The sequence below is a fragment of the Ictidomys tridecemlineatus genome, unplaced genomic scaffold, assembly GCF_052094955.1.
Source record: "Ictidomys tridecemlineatus isolate mIctTri1 unplaced genomic scaffold, mIctTri1.hap1 Scaffold_52, whole genome shotgun sequence".
NCBI lineage: Eukaryota > Metazoa > Chordata > Mammalia > Rodentia > Sciuridae > Ictidomys > Ictidomys tridecemlineatus.
The window spans coordinates 54,496-74,287 of NW_027523416.1; the positions used below are offsets into that span (position 1 = coordinate 54,496).

General features: G+C 38.8%; 1 protein-coding gene across 1 annotated transcript in view; it reads left to right on the plus strand.

The window, feature by feature from the left end:
• Positions 1-1,036: 1,036 nt before the first annotated feature.
• Positions 1,037-19,792, plus strand: part of LOC144373878 (netrin receptor UNC5D-like) — a gene marked incomplete at its 5' end in the record, with an annotated part of 37,723 nt that continues 18,967 nt past the window's right edge. The window contains 4 exons of the mRNA XM_078036841.1: positions 1,037-1,205; positions 2,883-3,110; positions 10,716-10,865; positions 18,292-18,456. Of these exons, the coding sequence (XP_077892967.1) occupies positions 1,037-1,205; positions 2,883-3,110; positions 10,716-10,865; positions 18,292-18,456 (712 nt within the window). The remainder of the gene's footprint in view (positions 1,206-2,882; positions 3,111-10,715; positions 10,866-18,291; positions 18,457-19,792) is intronic.

The following is a 19,792-nucleotide window of genomic DNA, read 5'->3' on the forward strand; positions in this document are numbered from 1 at the left end:
TGAAAATAAAAGCCAAGGGCTGGGGTAGCTCAGTGGTAGAGCAGTTTCCTGGCCTGAATGAGACCCTGGGTTCTATCCCCCGCTCTGCAAAAAATGGACAAAAAAGGAAAAAAAAAACAAACAAGAAAATAAAAAGGGAGGCATTCAATGAGGTACTATTATTTCTTTAGTTAAATTTCACTTTCTTTTATCTCTTTCAGGACTGCATTTCATTGTAAATAATTCACAATACTGAAAAATCAGAGTACCAGGTTAGGGTGGAATTATTTAAAATTTAAATCTGAAATAGAAAAATGTTGAAAACATAAAATTATGTATTTGATTATGCACATTTATTACTGTCTCCTGTGCTATCACTGTATAACCTATGAATGTGTGCATTGGCAGAAAATAAATGTTTTCAAAACCAGAATAAACATACTCAATCTGTGTATGTTTGAAATATTGTTTGGTTCCATAATAATTTGTTTTCTTATTTACTTGCATTAAAAAGCATTGCTGAGTGTGTTGTTGGGAAAAGGGAATCCAAGATCACCAATCAGTCACATCTATAAAGTTTGTCATTGATAATGTTATCAACAAGAATAAGGATTCAGCAGCTAATGTTTGACTCACCAGCCAAATCATTGAGTCCACCAGCTCCACCCTATATTCTCAAAGAAGCATTGGTCATTTTCTCAATTAGTTGATCAAAATCTAGATTTGGAACCTAGGCTTAAAGTCAGCCTGTGTGCCCTAATGGTACAACTCACACTTATTCTTGGGTGAGCCCTTAGTAAATGAGGTGCTATCCAGAAGGGAGTTCTGGAGAGGGATTTGCTTGGCATGTATAGTACCCCACTCTGGAACTAAATTCTCTTTGAAAATTCCTGCTTCTGGCCAGGTTTGGTAGCTACTCAGCTACTCAGGAGGCTGAGGCAAAAAGAGTGCAAATTCAAGGCCAGTCTAAGTGATTTAGCAAGATGTTCTCTCAAAAAGGAAGGAAGGCCTCATTCTTAACATGCTTCTCTCTTTTGTCCTTTCCCCAACTATGAAGCCTGCAGTCAGATGGGTCTGAGGTGCTCCTGAGTCCTGAAGTCACCTGTGGTCCTCCAGATATAATCGTCACCACCCTCTTTGCGCTGACCATTCCACACTGTGCGGATGTCAGTTCGGAGCACTGGAACATCCATTTGAAGAAGAGAACACAGCAGGGCAAATGGGAGGTGAGACGCTATCCTTCCTTTTGCAAAAAATGGGATTTTAGCTCTATAGATGGGATAGATTTCACCCTAAAGTCTCTTACCACAGTGAGTCAGTTGTACAATTTTCAAGCATTTTCTTGTTGCCAAGGAGTTGTGACATGAGTTTCATAGAAGCCTCAGGTATTGGCTAATTCTTGGGGGTTTTATTAAAATTTTTTCTGCAAAAAAAAAAAAAACAAGGAAGAAAGATAATCCAGAACATTTTGTTTTGTTTTAGAATAGTAATTACCTACACAGACAGGTACACTTACGTACCTACACATTGACCCCCATTCCTTCTCCCCAGGGCATGTACCTGTCTAAATTGACATTATTCTGTACAGTTAAGGAGGAACCTCAAGGCAGGCAATCTGTACTCATAAAAGAAACTATTGTATCAGTTGCTTTTTTTTTTTTATCCCGGGGATTTTAACATAACTAGATTTAAGTATCCAGGAACAAAGTAGATGTTTAATATGTGTTTGATGAATTAATGAATGCATAGAGGATTATTATTAGTGTCTCTTTCCCTGTGTATGCGAGTACATGTAAAGGGATAAAGTACACATAGAGAACAAAGAGAGAGACAAGAAGAGAGAATGAGGATCCAAAATAGGAGGCTAACAACTAGGGAGACAGTCACAGCAAAGAAAGATTACTGTTGAATTACTATTTTAAGTGAAAGCTCTGATTTATCTGTCTGATAGGGACTCCTTTATGTCCATCTGAAGTCAGTTTGCATGAAAGCAAGTGAATTATCTTGTTGGAGCACAATGACCTGCACCAGCTAGCCCTGGGATCTTGCCTCCCTGGAGCTGCTGCAGGCAAAGAAAGTAAAAGGAAAATGATGTTTCTTTAGGAGAAGAAAATTCCCAGTTGTTGCAATAGATTACATTTACTCTGCCCAACTATGTCTTGAAACTAGTCTATTTTCTTTGTTTCAGAATGCATTCTGCTGTTTATTCAGCCCTAGTACTACAAGGCGAATTTCCTGGGGTCTGCAGTTCTTAGAGGGGAAATGTTTGGGTCTCCTTTTTCCCTTTAAGTTTTGCTTTGCCTGGATTTTCACCATTTAGTTTTTCCTCTCAGTACTTCTTTACAATCTCTTACATCCAGATGGTGTTATATTTATGCTCTACTACACTAGTCACACATACCTTAGTTCTTATCAGCGAGGATGAAGTATTCTAGTACATCTTATCTAAATCATTTATTTAATGGTCCCTCGTGAATGATTTCGGTGGAATGAAAGAGGATAAAATGTTTGAGAGAAAATAAACATTGCCTTAAGGGTATTTAAAGAGGTTTTCAGAAATAGATCTTTGTAAAAAAATAAATAAGTTTTCTTATCGAGGTTAATGTTCAACATTCTTCTCAACCAGATATTGAACAATTAACCAGAAATGGGACTTTCAGAATGATTTTTTTATTATAACCTATTAAAGTAGAATTACAACATGATAAACGTAACTATTTCTTGAGTTCTTGATGTAAACAGTTATTTTAATAGAAGAGAAATGCTTAACATCAAGATAATTAAGACAGTAGAAATATTATGAAAAAATATTTTTTTGTAATTTATTTATTTATGGACTTGTGACATTTAAAATCCTGTCTTATTTCCAAGCTGAAAGTACACATCACATCTTTCCCCAACAGGAAGTGATGTCCGTGGAGGATGAATCCTCATCCTGTTACTGCCTTTTAGACCCGTTTGCATGCCATATGCTCCTTGATAGCTTTGGGACCTACGCCCTCTCGGGAGAGCCAATCACAGATTGTGCTGTGAAGCAGCTCAAGGTGGCGGTCTTTGGCTGCATGTCCTGTAACTCCCTGGATTACAACCTAAGAGTTTATTGTGTGGACAATACCCCTTGTGCATTTCAGGTCAGTAGTTTTTCTATAATTGATCTGTTGATGTCATAAACATATAAGCTTTCCTGAAGGTCAGTATTGACAGAGGATTTTGTTGTTGATGGTTTGGAAAATGAACCTGCGTCACTGGTATTTACTGGCACACCCATCTTGATGGAAGAGCCAAGTTACTATGTGTCTAAGAATGCAAGAGGGGATGATTTCCCTGGCACTCAAAAAGAGAGCAGGGTTGAATTAACACAGGTAGGCAATATGGCGTGCCAAACGATAAAATGCATTAGAAGTGTAGTTATAATTCAGAAAACAGAGATGCAAATGTGAAGAAGAGTTGGAGAAGAGTTTTTGAGAACCTTTTGCAAACCTTCATGGATGAATGATATTTAGGATCGAAAGACAAAGGGACAGCATATGAGAAAGGGAGGTGGCATGAGACATAGTACATTCATTGAGCAGAGGGCAGTGAGAAAATGGCTGGGATCAACTAAAGGTTGTGTGGTTAAGGAACAACAATTATAAATCATACCTCTCACCAGACAGTCATATTATATCCTGGACACATAGTCTTATTAATTATCAGGGCTACTAGGGCAGAGATGGTTCAAGGTTCCTTTCCATTTTGGGTACTTTTAATCATGTAAGATTCATCTTAAATTAGTCACTTATGAAGAGGGCAAGCTTATTAATAGCAGCAAGGATAAAGCAGAATTGCCTGTAAGTTCTGCTGATACGTAAATAGCCTAGCTCTCCTGTCACACCTCATTCCATATCCCTGCTGTTCCAGTGCTGCATCATTAAGTCCGTTATGCAGAGTACTTTCTCAGGAACTAGATTTTAAGACACTGAGGTGGAAAACTCATGTTTACCAATAGAATAGACACAGCAACCTGAACCCTGAACACACACCATGAAAGGTGACAGTGTCAGCCTGCATTTCCAAGCCTTCCCTGACCATCTTGTAGGCAGCACAGGTCATTAAGAAAGGAGTACTTCATCTTTGGCTGCTCACAAAAGGGGCTTCTTTCAAAGGTGGGACATCTCAGTGTATCATACCTCATTTTGTCATTGTGTCACTTTGTATATACTCTTTGTCTGCTTTCCCCATTCAACAAAAAGAGAGTTTCTCTTTTCAAGAGGAAGTATACAATAGGCCTTGAGGAAGCAAAAATAAAGAATAAACATCTAAATAAAAAGGTTCACCTCAGGGTCACTACTTCCACAGAATTTTTGGGTACAGTGTACCAATGGCTCTAGTTGGATATGGGTAACTCAAACAGATCTCAAATGCTGAGTAAACTGGAGAAGCCATGGAAGACCATGGAGGACTTCCAATCTCCTGACCTACATTGATAACCCACTGCTGACTGCTGTGACCATGAGGAGCTGTTCACACAACTGCCTTGGCTGTCCTCCTGTCACCAGCTTGGACTGTCTGTTGAGCAAACATCTCACTGACAAGGTATATACCAGCAAGATAGACATTTGCTTAAAGGGGATATCCACAGTGACTTTCTGATGATCTTGATCTGTTTTCATTCCTACTGACACTAGCAGATTCTACAACAATGCAACTGTTCACAGACCAATATGTACCACAGAAGAAGTCATGAAAAAAAACTCAGAAACAAATCTTTCCAAACCACCATTGCCATTCCTGTTGGTAATTTATCTTTTTTACTAGTGCCAAGGAAAATGTTATCCTACTTCTGGTTGAAGCCAAATATCTTCATTCCGTTATTTAGACTTATCTCTTAAATCAGTGAAACTTTAATTCTATGCTAGAGAAATATCTTTTGGTAGAAATACCTTTGGACCCAATTCATTATAATCTGTTCACCCCTAGTAATTCTCTCTCTCTCCTGTTAGGTCTGATAAAGTTGATTTTAAAGTTGCATTTGATTGTACTTGTAAGTGACAGGATGTAGGTGACAGCTGTCATGAGCAGTAAGGCCCTTTAGGGTGCTAAGATACCATCAATCTTGGTTAAATAACTTTTCTGACCCAAAGATAGATTAAAACATAACTTTTCTTAATGAAGACTTCTTAGTCCAGGAAACAACCATTTATTGCCTAGCCTTGGTCTCTGTTTTTTGTTTCTGAAAGTAGGTTGCCTTTTGGACTTTTATCTATGTGAATTAGTTCAGAGCCTTCAGCATAGATTCCTTAATATTCCTTAATATCTTAATATTCCATAATATCTAAAATCATCCAAGTCATATGTTTATGGCTTTGTATGTGGTGTTTATTAGGGGGTGAAATTATATGGTTACTAACCTATTAAAACATTTCCACTTTATGTAGGCCTCAGCAACTATTCACTTTTTAACCTCCAAAAGACTTTACAGTTAATATTGTCTCCCCCAACTTGGGTGGTAAGAGCTGAAAATATGGTATACAGTGTTGGCACATTTTCTATAACCCCATAGAACGCTTCTTTATCAAAATTAGTATGCAGCTTTTCATGGAGAATGTCTGCAGAAATTGTCCATCTTGGAACTTGCTTCAACTATCACTACAATGGAATTTTTACCATAATTAGGAAAAAACACAAGCATGATTGTGACATCTGTGGTATGTGTACCCAACTAGAGCTTTTCTCTTAACCAAGGAAGGAAGGGCATGAGTATATCTTTTATTTCACTTATATCTCACTGGGAAATTATGTTTTATACAAAACTTAAATGCTTACCCTTTCCCTGGAAGACCTTAAAGAGGAAAAACTCCCAGACCTCTCTGTCCTCTCAGAAGTGGCCAGGGGACAGGCAATACAACAGATCCAGGAAATATTTCATTAGAAAACTTGGTGGCTAAATAGAAACCTTCTCTGTTTTCAGTTTGTGCTCCTTCCCCTGTACCACCTGCAGAGAAACGCTGCTTGCTGCTCATTTGTTCTGGAATAGCCTGTCTGAATTATAGTAGCAGGGTCTTTGAATGACAAAAACAAAATACCTCATCTACCTGGCTGGGACATAATTAATGTCGGTTCAAGTTTTTGGAGATGTGTTCTGATAAAGACATCTAAAACTGTCTCTGTGGAAAATTAAATCAACTCAGATAATGCTACTAAAAAAATAAAAAAGGCCACCTGTCAAAGGCAGAGAACCGTAAGAAGAGGAAGGCCCAAGGACCTCTTGTTCTCCTGTTTTTAATTTTGTGATAGAGCAGCCATGTTGTGTTTGTGGGTCTGACATTGACTCCTTTGACAAATTCAAATCAGAGGTTGCGGATGCGTGATATATTTCTGAAGCAGTAGCATTCTAAGACCTGTTTTGTTGTTGTTGTTGTTGTTATGTTTTATTACACCCTGACGTACACATGCAGCTCAAACAAACCTTGACATAGTGAAAGCAAGGAATTAAGCACTTGCCCTATCTAATCTTAGAAAAAGAAAGGGAAAAACAACTAGCATTTTTTTTTCCCTCCATCGCTCCCAACACTCCTATTCAGTACCTCTCGGTACTCATTACTTACTTGGCATTAATGTGGATTTAGAATCTAATTTCAAAGGATTTCCTCCAGATGTAGTTCTGTGTTTATCAATAATGCAACCTTGGGAAATATTGTTCACGTAAAGCATTTAAAGGAAAACACCACAGCAACACAATTTATGTGTGCATGTATGTATGTGTGTGTGCTTGAGTGTGTGTGCTGTGTGTGTTTAAGTTCAAACAGTTTTGTCTCATAAATATGTAAATTCAGCCTGCCTGTTTTAGTATCCCTGAAGCAAACCTGAATATTGCTGCCTGTCTCATTAAATCAATGCACAAAGCTCAGTGAGGCACAAAGCACAGGTTTCTCCTGGCCACAGCTTCAAGAACTGGATGGCTTGCAACCCCCAATGCAAAATGAAGAAGCAGACGGCCTAGAAGAACCACTATCCAGAACCTTTTGTACAAGACACCAGCCTGACCCTGTTTTCTAGTCTCATTAACTCCAATATCAATTAAACAATAGATCCAGAGATTTAACAGGAAGGCTGTTGGTACATGTGAGGCAGATAGAAAAAATCAACTGACTATCAGGCCTCAGTCTTGATGTGAGAGGTACATCCACATGAGTAATTCAGAGCTAACTCAGTAGAGTTATTTGTATCACTGATTCCCAAGCCAGGCATCGGAGTCATCAAGGAACCATTTAGAAATACAGAAGCCTGAGTCCAACCTTCCAGTAGTAGCACATAAACTAAAGGCATGACAGAAAAATTGCTGTTAAGGAAAATCTATTTTTTATTTTGTTTTGGGTTTTTTTTTTTAATTTATTGAAACTTAAGATTGAACCCAGAAGTGCATTACCACTGAGCTACATCCCCAGCCCTTTTTATTCTTCATTTTGAGACTGGTTCTTGATAAATTGCTGAGGGTCTTGCTAAGTTGATTGAATTTGTGATCTTCCTGTTTCAGTTGAGTCACTGGGATTATAGGCATGCACCACTGAGCCCGACACAATATATTCTTTTAAAGTTTATACTAAGAAGGTTATTGCTTTAACTCTGAAGCCAATTGTGCTTTTACAAATATATACATAGTGATTAGTTTATTATTGTGCTTTTTTATTTTAACTATTATTTTGTTACAGAATTACTGTAATTGCTTAATATTTTATGCAAGATTACAAAATGCTATTAATTATATATAGTTGGTTAAATATGTGCAAATTAAACTACTGCAATCTAAAATAACAAAATAAATTATGTTATGTTTAAACTAGGGACCCTAATGCAGAACTTTTTTAAAAGGTTCTCTTTTCCTCTGTGATATTTATTAAGTGGATCTTCTATTTTTCAAATTCCTAATAGTATTTATTCTGCATTTCAAGGACTGTTTAGATAGTATATATAACTGTATGGCAAATATGACTGACTTATGTCATTTTACACGTTATATCTTGTACCAATGAAAAATTATTTATGGGATAGAAGTAATAGCAATCTGACTTTTCCATGACTCTCTAAGAAAATAGCAAGCATAGTAGAAGCAAAAGCAAGGAAATCTAGTAGAAAAGACTAGACTGTGATCAAGTCACTCAGTTACAGTTCTTGCTCTGTCATTAACCATGTTACTTTAGGAAAGTAGCTTTCTTAGGGAGGCTCCCACATTTTCATCTATAAATAAGTACTTAGTGATCTAAGCCTTCATTAAGTTCCTTTCTAATATGGCAATTCTGTGTAGTTTCTAAATGTTAAAATAACCCAGTACTACACTAAGTAAGACATGATCCCGAACCACTTCCTAAATCTCCTGATGATTTCGTTTAGGTGAGTTAGAAGGAAAGAAAATGGATGTACTTCACAGAGCATGGTTCAAATGCACTTCAGAAAGGGCAACCCTGTTCTCATACTGTGGCTTTAATAATGGTTTTAAAAAGCATGCAGCTTATTTATATCTATTTCTAACCTTGCACTAGAATCTCAAAAAAAAAGAAGGTTAATATATTATTATTCTAATTATTTTGCTTGGTGAGTAATAAACTCAGGTAAGCAAAGGAGGCCTAAAGAAAACTTCCACCTCTCACTTGTAAGATTAGTCTTTTGAGTATTCTAATGTACCTTGAAATCCCAGCAACAGGACTCTAAAATAGAGCACAGAGTCCAAAGGCTGACAACAAAAAATCACGATTTGACCCCTGCCCTACATTTTCATCATCTCCAGCCACACACTTTGTCACCCTAACCTTCTGTCTCAGTTCAGTCTACCTACAGAGCCTTTGTTCACACTGTGCTTACTGTCTGCAAGGCCTGCTCCCCCCATTCCAAGCTGCCAATTCCTATTCCGGCTCCGATATCCCTTGCTCTGTTATTGTCACCACCTCTCTCCCCTTTTTGTCTTCTCCTCCCATCTGGGTGAGGCACCCTCTGTCTGCCTTAACCTTCAGGGTGTACATGTGTTTTCATGCTTAGATACTGTGCTATAATCATAGGCCGACTGCTCCAGCCTCACCAGACTATGACTCCTTGGTGGTAGAGATTATTTCTTTTCTGTACAGCCAGTGCCCAACCCAAGCATAACTCTGTTGGACACTTATTAAATCTCAAGAGAAGGAATCAGTGACCCATATCTGTAAAAGACCTAATATCTCATCCAAGTAGACGTTTAGAATTAATTCCATCTCTGCCTTATCCTGCCTCTTTCCCTCCACTCTTTACAGCCCCTGTTAGTCTTTGGCCACCATGTTTCTGGGCCCAAATCTGGAATCCACAATGTTACAAATTATCTGTCCAGTATTGTAATTGCTAACCACATGTCCATATTTAAAGGAATTAAAATTAAAAATTTAATGCCATAGCCACCCTAGCCAGATTTCAAGTGCTTTAATAGCCACAGTGACTGGTGGTTTCCATATTAGACAGTGCAGATAGAGAAGAGTTTCATCATCAGAGAGAATTCACTGGGAGCCTGAGGGTCCAAAGATACAATCTTTCCTCTAGCAAGACCAAGGAGCTAGAGAAAATGACATTGGAACTCAATCATTTTATCCTGAAAAAAATATACTAGCAACCTATTAACCATTTGTGTACCTATGAAAAATAAAAATTGAAAGTGATTTTACTAATGCCATAATATATATAGACAAGAGATAGATACCCTCTAAATCTGATTTTATTCATTAATTATTGAAATGTACATTTCACTATATATATAAATTTATTTGCCTTGCTTTTATAACCTTCTTTAGAATCTGGGAAGATTATAGGGAATAAAGGATTTCCATTTTTATATTTTTCCTAGCTGTGTAAGGAAATTGTAAGTTAATTAATGGTGATTTTTTAAAAAAAATTAGGCAAATTGCTTATCTCCAGGCACATTTAAAGCATTACCTCCATGGTGATTTTAATATTTTCCAAAATACATATTTGTCCTATGATTTCATTTGTCCTGTCACCTCTCCAATACAATTCTAACCAACACAAATTCAGAGCCAATTAAATGTTTGCTCAATAGAATATATGTGGGTTGTGTTTATATTAGGTATAATTATAAAGATTTCTCAGTGAAAGTATTTACCTCAGAAACTTAATTTCCTTTTTCTGAACTAACAGTAACTTGATAAATAACTTATTTTTTTCCTGGCCTTTCAGTATAATAACTTTTACAAATGTTACTACAAATAAACGTGCACCCTGGAACATTTATTTTGAGCCATAAATAAATAAATACCAGATAATGCCTGTGTGAATGGAGAATAATTGAACCAGAGCAGAGAGGGCTATGTCTACGTTTATTGAGACACATGATAATATAGCAGCGTAAGTGCAAATACATCTTGATTACAATCATATCAAAATGAAATTCATACAGTCTTGGAGACACAACAGGATTCCAATTTGCTTGGGGCCCAGGGTTTGTCTTTCTGTTTTATCCAAAAGCACAGGGTGTTTAAAAGCCTGTGCATCACAGGTAACAAAGAATAATTGTCTATCGCTGACCAAATCCTTTTTGCTCTAGAGCTTTTAGTCCTTTACCTTGAACTTGGTTGGGTGTGGAGATATAAAAGAAGTGTTGATGACACTGTGTGTTCAACCCTGGGAGACACATGATAGTGAGCAACCACTCCCATAGAAGAAAGTGCATAAAAAGTCAGATGCTTCATTGTCGTTTCTCTTTCCTTTTTCCTTTCCTATAGGAAGTGGTTTCAGATGAAAGGCATCAAGGTGGACAGCTACTGGAAGAACCAAAGTTGCTGCACTTCAAAGGGAATACCTTCAGTCTTCAGATCTCTGTCCTTGACATTCCTCCATTCCTCTGGAGAATTAAACCATTCACTGCATGCCAGGTACCCACCAAATGGGCTGCTCACAGAAACAGCTTTGCTGTAACTAGCAAGGGTGTCTCAAACAAGACCTGGTGATGGTCTTCTTGCTATTCCTCCTCCTTTAAAGTATAGATTTCATCTCATGACTGTCACAGAGATGTAGCAGTTTGCGCTACACACAAGGAATGAAACACATTGTCATAAATTCACAGGTTTCTAACAGGTGGGAAAAGAGGTGCCTACTTGTCAGGTAATGTGACATTCTCCTCTCCTGTTTGAATTGTGCTCAGTATTAGGTCGGAGGTGGCAATTTAACAACTTAAAAGCGAGGTTTGTGTGTTGGCTTGTTTTTTTGAAAATCAATCACTATGAGACCTGGCTTTAATCATATTTAGCAATGAATAAAGTACATGTCAGTGGCAGACATTTTCAGGATGATCATGATGAGTAACAGCTGTGGCACCTGAGAACAAGAGATGCTGTCATAGACAGGTGCTCACTGTCCAGTGAATTGGTCAAGATAATAAGAAATTCCAAGTGGAAAACCAAAGGCAGGATAATACCTCTATAGAGTCCTTTTAATTTATATATCAGTGTCCGTGTCTCTTAATAGTGGGTTGTTTTATTTTCTTTTAACATCATGGGATGACTCAGTCTCCCTGAATCATTTGTAGGGAGATTGAATCCCAGGCTTAGCATGAAAGCATCTCTTAACAACTTGTGATCCTGCCACAGTAATCTAAGAAAGTTCCCAGGGATAGTATTGCCATTGGAAACAGCTGCCTAGTTCGTCACAGTTTAAACCAGAGCCATCTGTGCTTCAGGGTACAGGACCTTTTCAGGACCTAGAAAAGCTTCTAGTGGCTTCACATGATGTGTAGACCTCTGTGGGGTTTTGTTTGAACTTTTCCACCCTTGCAATATTCATTGTTTAAAAAATGATACAGGCGTACAGCTTGGGAGAATGAGTCAAGCCAACTCACCCAGAGAACTGCACTACACTGGTTAGAAAAAAGTTAAACCAACCTCCAACCCATCTGACTTCTGAAGTTTAGAAATTTCAGATACGACAAAGCTATGTTTTCCTATTAACTTTTTGAGCTTCCCATTCCTTGATAACTGCTCCCTCCCTGTACAGATTTATTGTATCCAAAGTAAAATCAACACCTCTCATGGCTGTAAACAGTTTAGGGGGATTACAGGGGAGTTGGCACATTCAGCAGATTTCCTTCATAGACAGGTTTTCTATGCATAATTGTCTTCTTTATGACACGTCAGACTGGGGTGTCTTCGATTTCCAGTAAGCAGTGTTCAAGTTTCTAGTCTAAATTGAACTTCAGAGTATTGTTAAAACAAGTCCTCACAGTCATGCAGATCCCTCCATATTAATCTTTATAGGTTATGAGGGCCTCATTTCACTGGATCTAATACGAGTGACTCAGTCCAAAGTAACTATTAAGTTTAACACTTGAAGATAAAAAATCAGATGAAAGAACCATTACCTTGCAGCAGCTCTTAAACAATAATTTCAGCACGAGGAACACCAAAAGAGAGCCCCAGGCAGAAGAGACTCATGGAATGAGGTGGCTTCTGACCTCAGATGATGTAGCGGAGGCCAGACAAAGCCAAGGGGCATTGGTTCTCAAGGAAACCCAGCAGGCTTTGCTGCTGGGACGGGTTTGCTTGCACGGAGGCTGTGAACATGTACAAATATTTGCTTTTTGTAATTGAGCATAATTTGAAAGAATCTTCGAAGGCTGAGAAATAATTTGATTTTCTCTGCATCAGGAGAATTGCCTCTGAGGTTTCATTTTCACTTCATTTTTCTTACCCAAAATGGCTTTCTGCTCTGGCCCTCCTTTCTCATCAGCACCTAACTCACTGATTTCCTTGCATGTCATCACTGAAATCCCTCAGCTTATGGGCATGTGTATTGCACTTGGTTTAATGGTCAAACTATGTTTGCCCTGGGCATAGATGTCAGCACTTTGGGAGCAAGGCTTGTGTTCAGCTGCTGGAGCCTCTTGTAGAACATCATGCATGCTGACAAAACTGGCATGGAAACAGAGTGGATTTTCATTAGGACATAGTGGCCAGGAACTATCATTATATATCTGAACTCGCAATTTTGATTATATATTTGAACTTGCAAATTGCAAATTCAGAACTGTATTCTTGGGATCCCAGAGAGAGACTATGATGATAGAAAATCACACTTTTTCTGACATTTATGTTTAGGTCTGTCCCTCAACAGGTAAATATTCCTGCCATTCATCCAACTGAATGCATAGAAAACCTCTGGTACCATTCTGGTCTTCTTTCCATTTCTCTAACTTTGAATCATGAATCTAGGAATTGACATACAGTAATTGATATCCAAACCCCTCTCTTCCAAGATACTTTCCTGGTTTTTTTCTGGGAAAGCACAGACCTGGGAAACATCCAGTGCAGAGCAGGTTTATCTATTAGAAATCAACAAACTGGCTGACAAATGATTTTTAGAATAATGTAGGTTCAGACTGTGTCTCCAGCTATGTTATGAGGGTCTATCTGTCAAAAGGTAATGTAAATGAAAATCTCGTTGGCTTAGGTTCTGGAGGATACAAATTATTGAATTTCATGCCACAACCTCTTGCTTATGAAGCCAGAAATTGTGAGTAAAGGGAAAGGAAGGCCCCCGTGCATTCTTCAGAGACCTGGGCAGTAGCACACACTGACCTTTAATCAGAGAAAAACAGGCCCACGGTGCTAGTCCCCCCAAATAATTTATTAGCCCCCATATTCCCCTCAGACTTTGGGACTCTGCCACAATGAGAGATATGCTGTTGCCCACCTATCCCTTTCCTTGCCCCCACAGAATCAGTACCCTCTGCTAGGAGGTGAACATCTATGCTCTCAATAGTTGACAGAGAGCTACTTAATCATGGCTTGCTTTATTCCTTGATGACTGTGTGGTGGGGAAGCTGTCATAAACAGTTTGCAATCAATTATTTATTTATTTGTTTTTTAAGTCCAACAAAACATCCAGTCGGGTTATCATATCCTAGGATAAAAGCAGCTGTCTTTTCAGCATGCTATGAATCTTGGAGAACTCAGTGTCTGTCTCCTGCTAGGATATGATTTACATTCTGCCCATCTGCTGGGAACCTAATTATAATAGGAATCAAAATGAAAACATTTCCAGAATTATTTAAACACCCATAACTTTGCTATACTTTGTCCTCCATATTATATTACACATAATTCCTCTCAGCTCAGTGAACATGTTAGCGGTTTTGTTTTTGTATCTTGGGTGCCTTTTAAAAATAAATAAATAAATAAAGTGAAGATGATTGCCGTGAAAACGCACTAATACAGTGCTTCTAACTCTATTATTTTTAAATGTTTTGTTGAGCACTATTGACAGCTGCTGCTCAAGTCAACAATAAAAAATATTACTTCAATACTGTCTTAAAATAAGATTTTAAAAATGTTTTGATTGTGTACAGTGGCATGGAAAGAATAAAGAGGGGTGTATGTGTGTGTGTGTGTGTGTGTACAGATTTTCCTGTTTTTTCTGCAAGAAAATATTATTTCCACAGTAGACATTATATTTCTATCTTTCTTCCAGTGTTTTCAGGAGAAAATATAGGAAATTTAGCAAATAATACCAGAGAAGATACTTTAAGTAAGTGGCCAGTACCTTTTTTTTTTTTTTTAAGAAAAGTAAGCATTACCAAGGATTCAAACCCACTATAGAAAATGCAACTTTGCTTAAGGGCTGGACTTTGAGCTTATCTCTCTCTAGCCCTCAAGTCCAAGGGCTTATGTTATACTGTAATTATTTAATTATTTAAATTTTCAATTTTAGAAAATAAAAATGTCCCCAGTTAGTTAAGAGCAGTTGATCACCTCTGATCTCTGTGTTATAGTTACTTTCATTGAAAGGGATGATGCAAAGTCACTCTACAAGAATTTATTGGTGCCAGGTGCTGTGGTGCACACCTCTAACCCCAGTGACTTTGAGGCTGAGACAGGAAAATTGCAAATTCCGAGCCAGCCTCAGCAACTTAGTGAGGCCAGAAGCAATTTAGCAAGACCCTATCTCTAAATAAAATTTAAAAAGGGCTGGAAATGTGTCTCAGTGGCTAAGGGCCCCTGGGTTCAATCCCCATATCAAAAAAAGAAAAAAACTAAAAGAATTTATTGGTTTGGAGAAGAGAGTCCATTTGAGAACTAGCCACAATGAGAATGGAGAAAGAAAACACAGGGCAAAAGATGAGGAGGCCCTAGGAGGTCAGGCAGGAGATGAGGGTTAACACATCAGGCATCCAGAGGCCACTGGAATCCCCCCAGACAAAGAAATGATGGCATGAAAGCAGAGTTCTTAGGTGATGTGATCATTGTCTCCTGCCCATGATTAAAGGAAAGAGAGCATCCACAGTGCTGCCCCTGCAGAATGCCAACCAAGCCCTTCCTGAAGAATGGTGAGTAGGTTACTGCAGTTAGCTATTAATGAGGTGTAATGAAGAAAGGAAAAAACTGAAGAGTGGCTGTGGGAGAGAGATGGCGATGATTAATTTTCAAAAGGTAAAGTTGGCAGAGAAGTCAAGGCCAAATAAAATTATTTTGAGTGCTTATCCTTTAATGCCAGGAATTGATGATAATGAGATAAATATCAGAGATGTAGTTATTAGAGCCCTCCTCAGAGGGATGGCACTTGGGCATCTCTGAGCAGATGGGATTTCGGTGGAGTGAGAAGACAGGAGGCTGAGATGTGAAGTAGGAGTTGGCCATGATTAGCCATGGGTTACAAAGTGGAAAGAGACTCAGAAGGAGAAGCAGGGAAAGAGACAGGTTAGATGGCAAGGAGAAATGATATCACTTGTGCTTATAGAGTGGGTCCCGGTGAAATGTCATTTTTGAGTGTCTTAGGGAAAATGACTTTCTCTAAAGATTACCAGGAAGCCCCACTGGTCAGAAGTGCCCTCTGTTGCCCTGTCTACTGCCAGGAGGGAAAGAGAAGAGATCAGAAATAAAACTTTCTATATTGAGAGAATATGGGCAAGAGGTGCCAATGGACCTGGGCCATCTTGCCAGTGCTACAAGCAAGGTTTGGTGCAGCTGAAAGCTTCCTCAGTGACCCTTAGCTCAGAGGCTCCCCAGCATTTCCCTCAAATAAACCCACAGTGGGGTGTTTTTCAGTATTGCCCACTTCTAGGAGAACTTCAGATCCACTGGAGCTTCATTAGAAAATCATTTTGGTCAAGAAGTCAGAAAGCATTCAAGATATTTCAACTAAGATATTTAATCAAGGGATTTAGATGCTTAAAACAAAACAAAACAAACATTGAAGAGCCCAAGGAGTTGAGGATAGAGAAAGCCACTAGTGATATTAGGAAGCCAACAAGTTGGAGAATTTGAGGAAGCAAGAGCACTAAACCAGATGGTTCTGGAGGGAATGTCCACATGCCCCTGCAAGCCTCAGCACGCTGCCTGCTGGTGCCCTGAGCCCTGCCTCCTGAGGTCAGGGGAGCAGTGAAGGCTTTTGTGCCCCCTCTCCCTTCTACGTCCAGCATGAGGGCCTCTCCTTAGCAGAATGTGAAGTCTTTGAGAGCAAGGGGATGTATAAAATGTAGTTTTTAGACTTCCAGCCCCTGCTGGGTAGAGAATTGAAAAATGTTAAGAATAGGGTTGCATAGCTCCAGCCCATGTCTCACATGGGAATAAAGTCAAGGACATGCTATAAGATGTCACACCTGCCAGGCACAGTGGGGCATGTCTATAGTTCTGGTGGTTTGGGAGCCTGAGGCCAGAGGACAGCAAGTTCAAAGCCAGCCTTAGCAATTTTTAGTGAGGCAAGCAACTTAGTGAGACCATGTCTCAAAATGAAAAAGGACTCGGAATGTGGCTCAGTGAACACAAATGCCCCTGTTCTCAATCCCTGGTACCAAAATGAAATAAAATATCATACCTGTAGTCCTTCTCTGAGTTCTCGACTTCACTTTTTAAGACAAACTTCACTACCTTCCCTTTGGTTAAGTGTTAGGAACAAATGAAACAAAACCCACAAAATTCTTATGTTCATTGCTGAGATGTGTGGCAACAGTGAAGGTTAGATTTTTTGTTGTCTCCTGGTTCCTGCAGATGGCTCTTAGTGCATTATTAAATATTGTGTCATTAAATACAGTAATCAGAAATCCATCTCTCCTTGCCTGTTCCCTCTGGATATATCCAAAACCAGGACTTGTGAGACATTTTGTGGAGAAAATTAGGAAGCAAGTTGACATAAAACAAGTGTACACATTAGAACTCAGAAGTAAGGAGGTAACTCATAGTTCCTGAAAGTGAATAGACTGAATTTTAATCATGGCCTTTGGTCTTATAACACATGCCAGCTTCATCACCAGTCACACTTCAAACTTGATACATCTTTTGCCACCTTTCAGTTTTAGTTGTACAGAAAATATTTTTAGCAACAAATGAGCAAATTAATGAGATGAGAAACAGAAAAAAAAGTGAGAATGAAGATTACCAAAGACTAGGCATACATGGTCATTGCCATGGGCATTCATGGTTCTCCATCATATTTGGTGCAGGAAGGAGAGAGTTTTCAGTACAGGAAAAAAACATGGCAGACATTATAAAGTAACATGCCTTAGTATGTGGTGGCATGTACTGGCTACTATTAGGAAAAAGAAATAATCTCCCTCCTGATTTAGTAAAAATTACTCTTACCTCTCAAATGTCTACAAGTCCCTTGAGAGTGGGGACCAAACCTAATTTGTTGTTATTGCTTATTGCTTAACTAGCATAGTATCTGCCCACTAGCAGGAACCTTATACATAATTGTAGAATACATGAATTAACAAACAAGGAGCTGGAAAACCAGACCATTCTGGGGTGACCCAGTGTGTTTGTGTCTCTTTGGGATGTGTTTAAGTGTATACAATTTTGCAGTAGGTATTCATTTTTATGCTGAATATATTGGCAGTATTGTGCATTCTGCATGAGTTTCTGGTATGGAGGACAAGTTCTGGTCAGTCAGTTCCTCAGCATAATTTTCATTTAAATGAGGCAACAGCATTCTTCCCCAGACTTAGGTAGAAGGATGGTCTAAAGGAGCTTCTAATGGGAAATAGTTTTTAGTGTAAAAAAAAGATGATTAATTTTAGATGGTATTCTTTCTAATTGTCTATGTCACCAAGTGAAATCTAAGCTCTTGCAGTGTGGTTTTGGAATTCAAATGTTATCAGTTGGAATTGACATTAATTAGTTTTGTGCTGCTTGGCATATGCTGGAACATTATTTCTACAACAATTCTACCGAAGTCGCTTAGGCAATTATCTCTGCTGTGATCATTGTCATCGTCATCATAATTATTGCTATTAAATCTCTCCTGTTCTCTGTGCATCTTAGCTGTTCTCCACACACCATACCCCTTTTCTCTCCTCCATCTCCCCTATAGGAAGTCCCATTCTCCCGCGTGTGGTGCAGTAACCGACAGCCCCTGCACTGTGCCTTCTCCCTGGAGCTCTACACGCCCACCACCACCCAGCTGTCCTGCAAAATCTGCATCCGGCAGCTCAAAGGCCATGAACAGATACTCCAAGTGCAGACATCCATCCTAGAGGTGAGTCCACAGGTCCTTTGCCTCCCTTGCTAAGACACAGAAAGAATCATACACTATACCTATCACAGCCATGCTACTCAGGTTCTGAAAGAGCTTCAAAAAAGCACAGACTCTTTTACAACCTCATTAGCAATAAGGAAAAATAAACTTTCTCAGGATGAGGATTGAGCAGAGCTTCCCACTAGGCAACTCATCAGAGGGCAGAGGTTCTGTGGAGGGACATTTGGGGAAGAAGCTAGAACAGGGCTTTTTAATGCACAAAACCACAAGCAGTGTCATAGGTCATAGCAGGCTTGGGATACCAGCTGAGATGCATTACAGGCTGAATGCAGATCGTCCAGTTGAGACACATATGATAAGGAAGGACACCATCACCTGGGCTATTTTTCAGCTGACTCTGGCTTATTTTCCAGATGTTATTTGCCTCGTATGTATTTCATCTTTGGGGCCTGGGATCTTTGTTTCCTTTAACAGTGTCTTACGTCCTCCAGGCTCAGGGTTCCCTATATCCACATTTCCATTAAACCTACATTCATCAGTAGCATAACACAGTTTTGTATGCCCCATATCCATGAGGTCTGCGTTCCCAGATCCAACCAACCACAGACTGAATATTTTGAGGAAAATACTGCATCTGTATTGAACATGTACAGACTCTTTTTCCCTGTCAGTATTCCCTAAGCAATACAGTGTAACAGCTATTGACATAGCATTTACATTGTTTTAGGTTTTGCAAGTAATCTAGAGATGATTTAAAGTATACAGGAGGATATATGAAGAGTATATGCAAACACAACATAATTTTAGGAAGGCCTTGAGTACCCTTACACTTTGGTGTCTCTGAGAGTCCTGGGACCTTATTCCTATGGATACCTAAGTCAAGAGACAGCAGTATAAGATGGACCAAGCAGGTTTTAGTCTCATTCTACAAGGTAAGAAAATGGGAGTACAAAGAGATAGAAGACCTTGTCTGGGTAATTTCACTGTTGAAGGGTAGAGTTAAAATTTGAGTCAAAGGAGAATTTCTTTGGAATGTTTGTAGAAGGCTTCTGATCTCTGCCATGGTTCTGGATTTGATCTAAATCACCGAATAACTTCCCAGCTTTGGACTTGAGCTTTTATAAAGTAGATAAGAGCAATCCTGAATGCTTATTTAGGGATGGAGGGAGAAGTAAAATAGAAGTATAGTTCTCTGTTTATCAGTTATCTGGCTTGTGTAAGAAAACATATTTCATTGTTCACTTATAGACTGACTATACATGTACATATATATTTAGCATATATATAATTAATGTATTTTATTAATTAACTTAGGCCTGATAGAAGGTTTAAAACA